Source organism: Populus trichocarpa, chromosome 1 (assembly GCF_000002775.5).
Source record: "Populus trichocarpa isolate Nisqually-1 chromosome 1, P.trichocarpa_v4.1, whole genome shotgun sequence".
Taxonomy (NCBI): Eukaryota; Viridiplantae; Streptophyta; class Magnoliopsida; order Malpighiales; family Salicaceae; genus Populus; species Populus trichocarpa.
Genome location: NC_037285.2, coordinates 47,137,359 through 47,148,042, shown reverse-complemented (window position 1 = coordinate 47,148,042; position 10,684 = coordinate 47,137,359). Strand labels below are relative to the sequence as shown.

The 10,684-nt window shown below is 36.5% G+C and overlaps 1 protein-coding gene across 4 annotated transcripts in view; it reads right to left on the bottom strand.

Moving 5' to 3' along the window:
• Positions 1-9,396, bottom strand: part of LOC18110646 (uncharacterized) — a 63,680-nt gene extending 54,284 nt beyond the window's left edge. For 2 of the 4 annotated variants that reach the window (XM_052449941.1, XM_052450005.1), the window contains exons 1-2: positions 9,297-9,396; positions 8,194-9,203 (exon numbers count right to left, since the gene is read on the bottom strand). In XM_052449941.1, coding sequence (XP_052305901.1) covers positions 8,194-9,192 — 999 coding nt within the window. In that variant the 5' untranslated portion in view covers positions 9,193-9,203; positions 9,297-9,396. Of the gene's footprint in view, positions 1-4,643; positions 5,649-6,195; positions 6,230-8,193; positions 9,204-9,296 lie in introns of those variants that run through there. The other 2 variants (XM_052449951.1, XM_052449458.1) reach the window with 2 other exon arrangements.
• Between the last annotated feature and the right edge of the window lie 1,288 nt (positions 9,397-10,684).

The following is a 10,684-nucleotide window of genomic DNA, read 5'->3' as shown; positions in this document are numbered from 1 at the left end:
GATCATGAAATAGGTAACCAACCAACCTAATGCAAACATCAAGAACAAACATCATCCAGGCATCTCGTATTTGTTGATTTAATCCAACCATTTAAACAAGGATAGAAGATAAATAGTTGCAGCCATTTTACCTGCAAGAATGAATTACTACCATGTTTTTCAAATTCCAATGCCAAACTAATCATCTGACTCCATCCACTTCCTCTTTTTCCTCTTCCCACCCAATTTTCTGGATCCACGTTCTACAAGTTCTGGTTGGCACGGAGCAACCAGTACTTGAATCCTCAACTACTTGAGATACCTGCAAAACCAATTCAAGCATGGCATACACATTCTAACTTGTAAGTCTTATTATTGTGGGAAACAAGAAATAAAAACACTGAAAGAGAGGCAAGAAATCATGTCAAATATACAGCACCTCTGATTGAGCACTCATTGAACCATTTGATGTAGTAGCAAATCTTGTGGACAGCTTTGGACATTGACGCACCACCAATATCGACAAACAAGGGAATATGAAATCACAACATCCATGATTGAAGTAGACAATGCTTGGTAATTTTTCTAGAATCAGCTGCTCCAGATGAGGGAGCACCATCTCCTTCTCAACATTGACAGGTGAAACATGATCATCTTGCCCAAATACTCCCAATAATTGAGAGGATTCTCTTACTTCAAGTGTTCGAAGCCTTTTGAGACCTGAAGCCATGGCTACTGGGAAGAGACTCTTCAACTTGTTGCATCCTCTAATCTTAAGTCGACACAAATTAGGGAAGCATGAAGATTGGAGATCACTTCCTGACAATATCTGATCATTTTCATCATCATTATCCTTAGCAATGATTTGCTCCAATTCCTCACAATTTGATATCTGTAGAACTTTCAGTTGAACTAGACTAGCAATCATGCTGCATGTAAATACATGTGTCAGTCTGTTACACTTTTTCACCTTCAAAGTAGTCAAATTGCTCGGCACGAGACCCTTCCATATACACCTCATGTCAGGCAATAAGTTCAAGTGTAATGTTTCCAAACTCACGAGTGAAAGTTCATGCCCACCTCTTCTATTAGTTACCAAACGTCCAACTTGCATTAAATCTTGCACTCCTTCCAAGTTTCCAATAGATATTTCTTTCAAATTCATAAACCCCTGCATCACAAGAAAACAACAAGGGTACCAATTTGTTAGATGTAATTCATAGTAATTATTGTGCATTTTTAAAACTAAATAAGAGGCAAGAAATCAAGTCAAATCAGCAGCACCTCTGATTGAGCACTCATTGAGTCAATTGATGTAGTAGCAAATTCTGTGGTCAGCTTTGGGCATCCATCCACCTTCAACTTCTTCAAATGAGGGAACAAGAAATCATAACATCCGAGACTAAAGCCGGAAGAATGGATATCACTTCTTGACAATATCTTATCATTTTCATCATCATTATCCTTGGCAATAATTTGCTCCAATTCCTCACAATTTGATATCTCTAGAATTTTCAGTTGAATTAGACTAGCAATCATGTTGTTTGTGAATACATGTGTCAGTTTCTTACACTTTATCACCTTCAAAGTAGTCAAATTACATGGCACGATACCCTTCCATATACACCTCAAGTCAGGCACAAGCAGGGAGGACAAATTCAATGTTTCCAAACTTGTAAACCCCTGCATCAAAAGAAAATAAGGGTACCAATTTGTTAGATATAATTCCTAGTAATTTTTGTAGACTTTGAAACTATTATATAATTTTGTTAAATAGATGAAACAATTATCCCCAATACCAAAATACTTATCAACAAGAAGATCTAAATAGACATTATCCAAAAATAAAAATATAAAAGAAAATAATTTGAATTTTACATATTAGTAAAATGTTTTAATAAAAATGCTTGATTATTGATCATTTAAATTATTATTTTCATAAAAAAAGTGAAAACAAATTGTAAAGAAAAATGAAAAATATTAAAAATATATGTTTTTTGAATTCAATACAAATTTGGTGCTTTTGAAGTTCTTTGAATGAGAAAATATTGTATTTAAAAAGAAAGTTTCAATTTTTACTTTTTGACTCTAATTGTTTAGAAAAAAAAAACCAAATACGAAGCTTTATCGTCCTGTCCAAATACTTGTATATTCTCAGACGGAGCTTTATCGTCATGTCCAAATACTTTCCATTAAGGCAGAAGAGCCTCAATTTCACTCCTTTTAAATTCAGTGGATGGCTAAAGGATTTGCTAGCATTTATCCATTACTTTAGTTATAGAAATCTGAAGGAAGAAATAAGAGATTACATTACAGTAATTGATGTCTAACTTCCTAAGCCAATTTAAATCATCAATTAAATTCGGTGGATGGTTAAAGAACTTATCAATTACTTTAGTTTTAGAAATTTGGAGGAAGATAGAACAAATTATCACAATGTATTGAAGTTGACATTTTAAATTAGAAAAGAAAAAAATTGGAGAAATATAAAGGACGTACTTGAAGCTGTGCCCACAAATTACCCCATTCTTCGTGGCCTTCAATGGTTAACACTTGCAAAGAAGGCAATTGGGCAGCAAAATCCTTTGGACCAAAAAAGCTGCACTTTGAAAGAGACAATTTTCTTAGTTGAGGGAAGTCGATGATGCCATCTTTAATTTTAGACTTGACGATGATGTCATCTCCTTCTCCACTGTAAAATACTTGCTTTAAATTGTCAGATGAATAAATCTCCATCTCTTCGAGGTTCTGAAGACTTGGAGACACGGAGACAGGGAAGACATATTCCAGTTTTTCACAGTCATATATAGAGAGAGTTTCTAAGTTTGGGAAGCCAAGAGACCCTGGAATTATTTCCCCTTCGTCATCCTTCTCTCTGATAAGACGCTTCAATTCATTGCAATGGTCTATCCGTAGTGTTTTCAGATGAAAAAGACTCTGAGCGAGGGACGGTGTGAAGATAAATGTCAATTTGTCAAGATACCACAACTCCAGATAAATAAGACTCTGGAGGCTGACATGTCTGGTGGGCCCCTTCCATATACATTTGAGCTCAGGTAACCGGTACAGCTGTAACTCCGTTAAAAATGACAGCTCCTTCTCCTCGTTAATTCCTTCATCAGCCTCACCCAATTCAAATACCTCTTCCAATGATTTGCAGTTACTAATATCCACACTTATTAGATTTTTCAAAGCTTGCCGCCATTTTGCTGGAAACAGAGTGCGAATATCCCCACATCGATTCACTTTGACATTTTCTAATCTTTGTAAGAAGTCCTTTTGCGACCCATGGCCATGGGTGGTCATCTGATCAGAGGACAATACTATATTTTCTAAACCCTTAATGTTTCTATAATCAATTAGAGACACAGTAGGAAACAATTGCTCAAATGTCTTTGCATTTAAGGATGCGGCGTTTATATCACGCAAATATAATCTTGTCGAGGTTGGGTATTCATTATCAAGTTTTGGATACCAATGCCCTAACATTATATCATATTTGAGCAAGCTGGGAAAAACAAAATCTCTGGGAATGCATTCAACCTTCGGTATCCACAATGATAATACAGCTAAATGAGACAGCGAACTTAGCTCTGTTAGGCTTGCATTCATTCCTTCTGTGCTGTCACATCCAACAACATCCCATTCCTCGAAGCTTTCATCCCCGATCAACAGTTCTTCTAACTTCTTCAACCTTGCAATCAAATTCACAGGAATCCTTCTTAGATTTTCACAACCTGTCAAATCCAACAACCTTAACTCCTTGAGCTCCCCAATTTCATCAGGTAATTCTTCAACGGAGCCGCACCAAATGAAACCAAGAATCTTAAGTCTTTGCAGCTTTCTCAACCAATTGAGGTCCTTGCATTCACACTCGATCAACAGCAACGATTGAAGGTTCGTTGAGAATTGAAGTGATTGCAATGACAAACACCCTCCCTCTAGAGACAAAACTTTAATTTCTTTCATCCCTTCAAAAAACCTCTCTGGAACATTCAAACCACGATCCAGTCCTAATAATAGAACTTTGAGATGTGGACACACCAATCCTTCAGGAAGTTCTGTTAGTTCATTGCCCATTAACGAAATTGCTGTACAACCTTCAAAGCTTTTATAGCTCAGTGGCCACTCCTCCAACCCAATGCCAGCCTCAACCATGAATCCATATTCTTCTGATGATGCTATCTGAATAGCAACATCACGAAACAAGTCATGTATTTTCACATGTTCTTCAGTTTCAGTGCCTAGCAGCATACAACAACCTTTGAGGTTTTCGATTTCCACATAAACTCGTTTCCTTGCACCTTCAATGGACTTCACATCTTGATATAACCCGTAGCCAACTACATATCTCATCAACTCCTCGATTGGAATGTCGTAATCTTCTGGAAACAAACAGCATAGCAAGAAACATAACTTGATTTCCTTGTACTTCAAATAATCATAGCTCAATTTAAGACATGCATATGCATTTCTTCGGTCATCAAATTTTTCCATGTGCCGAGATTGAGATTTTTTGAGCTCTTCAGATGCTACTTCCCACTCATTTTTAGATTTATCTTTTAGAGCCTTTCCCACTGCCACCAGTGCTATAGGCAAGCCTTGGCATTCTATCGCAACCTCCTTTGCCACTCTGTTCAAGTCAGAGTCCTCATCATGTAAACCTGCATTGATTTTGAATAAAGCCCATGCTTCATTTTCTGATAAGAGACTTAAGAACACTTTTTGCTGGCACGCCATATTCTTACATATGTCTTCAAGACGTGTTGTTAGAAGAATTTTACAACCCCTGTGAGCATCACCAAATGGGATCCCTATCTCTTGGAAGTCAATATCTTTCCAAACATCATCCAGGACTATAAGCATCTTCTTTCCCTGCAGTCTCTGCCATAATTCATTTGCTCTCCCTTCTTTACTCTTCTTGAGTAAAGTCAGATCTAAACTATCTGCCATTCGATCCTGGATGCCTGTGACATTTGGATTCTGGGACAGTGTAGCCATCAAAACTTCATCAAACAACTGCAACTCTTTGGCCCTCCTGGCTACGTCTTTCACCAGGGTGGTTTTACCCACCCCTCCCATTCCGTACAGTCCGATCATATTGACAGTGTCATCTTTGAGAGCTTTCATAATCTGTTCGAAAGCTTCTTTTGACGATTTTGAGAGCATGAATTCCTTTGATGGAAGAAATTTTATCTCTTGAAGAGGTGTTTTGTGGGACACTTTTGGAAATTTTCTGCTATTTTCTTCAAGTTTTCTCAAAGCCTCCGTCTTCTTTGCCAGTGCCTTGCTTAACTTGAATTGTCGCATCCAATTTGGACAACAAGTAAAGCATTTGCCATTTCTTCCTATTTCATCCAAAGGATTCACACCTTCAATTTCGTTGTTTGCACCTTCCAGCCATTTACTGACATCTTTCTCAATTTCTTCAGCATTCCTTTCAGCAACTTTGACATCATTTTGTAGACGATCTATCGCTAAAGCTAGGCTCTGCTTTCGTTCACTGAATTCTTGAACAAAATTGTTGAAGCAGAAAATGTAACGGAACTGCCTTATTGCTGGTTCCACCAAGAGCTCCGCTATCTTAGATACAACGGATCCACCAACACTTTCGATAGCCATTTTCCTCCAGTCTCTGTATGGAAGGTTGATGATGATCACTTTGACACCTGCACGAATGATACTAGCTGCTCATCGCTTCCAATAACACATTAATCTAAAGCTATGATCGGTCAATGTTTTTTTAAAAAAAAATTATGAATAAGGAGAAAAAAATACTTGCAAGGAAGTATAATTAATGGAACGAACTCAACAACGGATCAATCTTAGCCAACTAAAATCTGTAATGACTATCTCTGCATAATACACTTATTTAATTATTTTTATCTATCTATGCCATGAGTACAAGTCACACTTATTTACACAACAGCTTTATCTAATGAGATTAGATAATTTTATTATCTTAATTTTAAACACTCATTTCCTCGATTGTTAAGTAATGGGAATATCTATCCTTTCTTTTTTTATATCTAGTTCATAGATCTATGTGTTTTTTCCATAAAACAAAGATAGAAATACTTTTTTTTTCTTCTCAAAACCAATAAAAAGAATTTCATTAGTGAAAGATAGCATACTATAAAGATAATTAAGATAAAAAAAAGATATAAAGGTAATGACAAACAAATAAAATTAAGAATAATATGCACAAGTACTCACCTAGCAAAGAGAGAAAGGAATGGAAGGTTGATGATGATCATCCTGCCCAAATACTTCCAATAATTGAGAGGATTCTTTTACTTCAAGTACTTGGAGCTTTTTGAGACCTGAAGCCATGGCTACTGGGAAGAGACTCTTCAACTTATTGCATCTACTGATCTCAAGTCGACATAAATTAGGGAAGCATGAAGATTGGAGATCACTCCCTGACAATATCTGATTATTTTCATCATCATTATCCTTTTCTCTGATAAGACGCTTCAATTCACGACATTCTCCTATCCGTAGTGTTTCCAGATGAATAAGACTTTGAGCAAGGGACGGTGTGAAGATAAATGTCAGTTTGTCAAGAGACTTCAACTTCAGATGAATAAGACTTTGGAGGCTGACATGTCTGGTGGGCCCCTTCCATATACATTTGAGCTCAGGTAACCTGGAAAGCTGTAACTCCGTTAAAGATGACAGCAGCGGCAGCTCCTTCTCCTCGTTAATTCCTTCATCGGCCTCACCCAATTCAAATACCTCTTTCAATGATTCGCAGTAATCAATTTCCACACTCCTTAGATTTTTCAAAGCTTGCCTCCATTTTGCTGGAAACAGAGTGCGAATATCCCCACATTCTCTCACTTCTACATGTTCTAATCTTTGAAAGAAGTCCTTTTGCGACCCATTGCCATGGGTGGTCATCTGATCAGAGGACAATACTATATTTTCTAAACCCTCAACGTTGCTAAAACCAATTTGAGACACAGTAGGAAACAACTGCTCACATGTCTTTGCATTTAAGGATGTGGCGCTTATACCACCCAAATATAATCTTGTCGAGGTTGGGTATTCTGTTTCTGTAAACTCATTCCCTAACACTATATCATATTTGAGCAACCTGGGAAAAACAAAATCTCTGGGAATGCATTCAACCTTCGGTATCTTCAATGATAATACAGCTAAATGAGACAGCGAATTTAGTTCTGTTAGGCTTGCATTCATTCCTTCTGTGCTGTCACATCCAACAACATCCCATTCCACGAAGCTGAAATTCCCGATCAACAGTTCTTCTAACTTCTTCAACCTTGCAATCAAATTCACAGGAATCCTTCTTAGCAATACACAACCTGTAACATCCAACAACCTTAACTCCTTGAGGTCCCCAATTTCATCAGGTAATTCTTCAATGGAGTCGCACCACATGAAACCAAGAATCTTAAGTCTTTGCAGCTTTCTCAACCAATTGAGGTCCTTGCATTCACACTCGATCAATAGCAACGATTGAAGGTTCGTTGAGAATTGAAGTGATTGCAATGACAAACACCCTCCCTTTAGAGACAAAACTTCAATTGCTTTCATCCCTTCAAAAAACCTCTCTGGAACATTCAAATCGTCATCCAGTTCTAATAAAAGAACTTTGAGCTGTGGACACACCAATTCTTCAGGAAGTTCTGCTAGTTTATTGCCCATTAACGACATTGTTGTACAACCTTCAAAGCTTTTATTACTCATTGGCCCCTCCTTCAACCCATTGCCTGCCTTTACCATGAATCCATATTCTTCTGATGATGCTATCCAAATAGCAACATCACGAACCAAGTCATGCATTTTCACATGTTCTTCAGTTTCTGTGCCCAACAGCATACAACAAGATTTGAGGTCTTTGATTGCCTCATAAACTTGTTCCCTTGCATCTTCAATGGACTCCGCATCTTGATGCAACCCGTAGCCAACTGCATATCTCGTCAAGTCCTCGATTGGAATGTCGTAATCTTCTGGAAATAAACAGCATAGCAAGAAACATGACTTGGTTTCTTTGGACTTCAAATAATCATAGCTCAATTTAAGACATGCATATGCATTTTTTCGGTCGTCAATTTGTTCCATGTCCGGAAATTGAGAGTTTTTTAGCTGTTTAGATACTTTTTTCCACTTAACTGCAGATTCATCTCTTAGAGCCCTTCCCACTGTCACTAGTGCTAAAGGCAAGCCTTGGCATTCTCTCGCAACCACCTTTGCCACTCTGTTCAAGTCAGAGTCCTCATCGCGTAAACCTGCATTGATTTTGAATAAAGCCCATGCTTCATTTTCAGATAGGACTCCTAAAAACACTTTTTCCTGGCAATCCATAGAAGAGCATATCTTTTCAAGACGTGTTGTTAGAAGAATTTTACAACCCCTGTGAGCATCACCAAATGGGATCCCTATCTCTTGGAAGTCAATATCTTTCCAAACATCATCCAGGACTATAAGCATCTTCTTTCCCTGCAGTCTCTGCCATAATTCATTTGCTCTCCCTTCTTTACTCTTCTTGTCAAATTTCAGATCTAAACTATCTGCCATTCGATCCTGGATGCCTGTGACATTTGGATTCTGGGACACCGTAGCTATCAAAACTTCATCAAAAAGGTGCAACTCTTTGGCTTTCCTGCCTACTTCTTTCACCAGGGTGGTTTTACCCACCCCTCCCATGCCGTACAGTCCGATCATATTGACCTTGTCATCTTTGAGAGCTTTCATAATCTGTTTGGAAGCTTCTTCTGACGATCCTGAGAGTGTGAATTCCTTTGATGGAAGAAATTTTATCTCTTGAAGGGGTGCTTTGTGGGACACTTTTGGAAACTTTCTGCTTTTTTCTTCATGTTTTCTCGAAGTCTCCGTCTTCTTTGCCAGTGCCTTGCTTAACTTGAATTGTCGCATCGAATTTGGACACCAAGTAAAGCATTTGCCAATTTTTCCTTTTTCATTTTGCAAACGTTTCACACCTTCAATTTCGTTTTTTGCGTCTTCCAGCCATGTGTTGACATCAATCTCAATTTCTTCAGCATTCCTTTCAGCAACGTGGACAGCATCTTGCAGACGATAAAATGCCAAAGCCAGGTTCATCATTTGTTCATCGAATTCTTGAACAAAATTGTTGAAACAGAACATGTAACGGAACTGCCTTATCGCTGGTTCCACCAAGAGTTCTGCTATTTTAGATACAATGGATCCAACAATCTCGATAGCCATTTTTCACCAGTCTGAAAAATTAGAGAAATGAGGATGCTGACTGTGATAGTGAGTCATTAAAAGTAAAATAGGCATTGAGAGAATGAGAATAGTAATTTTATTACCTTAATTTGTGAAAATATATACGGAAAGCACCGGTACTGACTGCTCAATAATAAAATTCAGCGAGAGGAACAAAAGGAGAAGGCCTTTAGCTCTGTATGGTATAAGTAGAACGATAAACAATTAATCCCTTGTCCTAACATAACAATTATTTACACAATAGTTCATAGATCACTCTAATCCCTTTGTCCCCTCATCAATATCTATCCATGCCATGTGTTAAAATTCACACTTACCCTAACAATTATTTACACAATAGTTCTTAGATCTCTGTGTTTTTCCATAAAAAAGATAGAAATACTTTTTTTTCCCCTCAAAACCAATAAAAAGAATTTCATTAGTGAAAGACAGAATACCATCAATCTAATGAATATATTTATAAAAGAACGTCTTTATGTTAAAAAGAGGAGAAGTATTAAAACAAAAGAGTTTACATGGATTCTAACTTGCGAGTTAGAGCAGCAATTCCCATAAAAAAAAATGTAATTTGATGACATAATTAATGGAACGAACTCAACAAAGGATCAATCTTAGGCAACTAAAATCTGTAATGACTATCTCTATCTATGCCACGAGTAAAGTCACACTTATTTACGCAACAGCTTTATCTAATGAAGCTGATTTGGTTTCAATTTTATTATCTTAATTTTAAACACTATTTTCCTCGATTATTAAGTAATGGGAATATCTAATCTATCCTTCTTTTTTTATATATCTAGTTCATAGATCTATGTGCTTTTTCCATAAAGCAAAGATAGAAATACATGTTTTTTTCCTCTCAAAACCTATAAAAAGAATTTTATTAGTGAAAGATAGCATACCACCGATCTAACGAATACATTGATAGTTTACACTTATGAGTTTAAAGCATAATAGTTTAAACCGATTGTTTTGCTCTTGATTTAATAGACTCTCCCCAGTTAATTCCACTTGGCACCGTTTTGATTTTTTAATTGGGTTTGCATGAGTTTTGTTTGAATATATATTTTTAAAAATTAGTGTTTTTTATGATTTTACTATGTTGATAAAAAAAATTAAAAAAATTATTTTTAAATATTTTTAAAATATAATTAAAAAAAACATCTTATATTACAATATCAATCTCACACTCTCTTGGCATTCTTAATCTTTCTCTGGTTTTACTTTTATTCTTTTCTTTTCTTTTTTGTTATCTTTATTAAAGCAATAATATACAAGAAAAAAAACCCTCTTCAGCTGGTTCATGTTCAAACCCTAAAATAGGTTTGATGGAAATATAGAAATTAACTAGGGAGAGTCTATTTCCACTATACACCTTAAGAGTAAAATTTGTAAATTAGGTCCCATTATCAAAGGGCGAAGCTAAAAAAACAATGAAAAAACTACCCGAGTTAAACCAGGTCAACTTCTT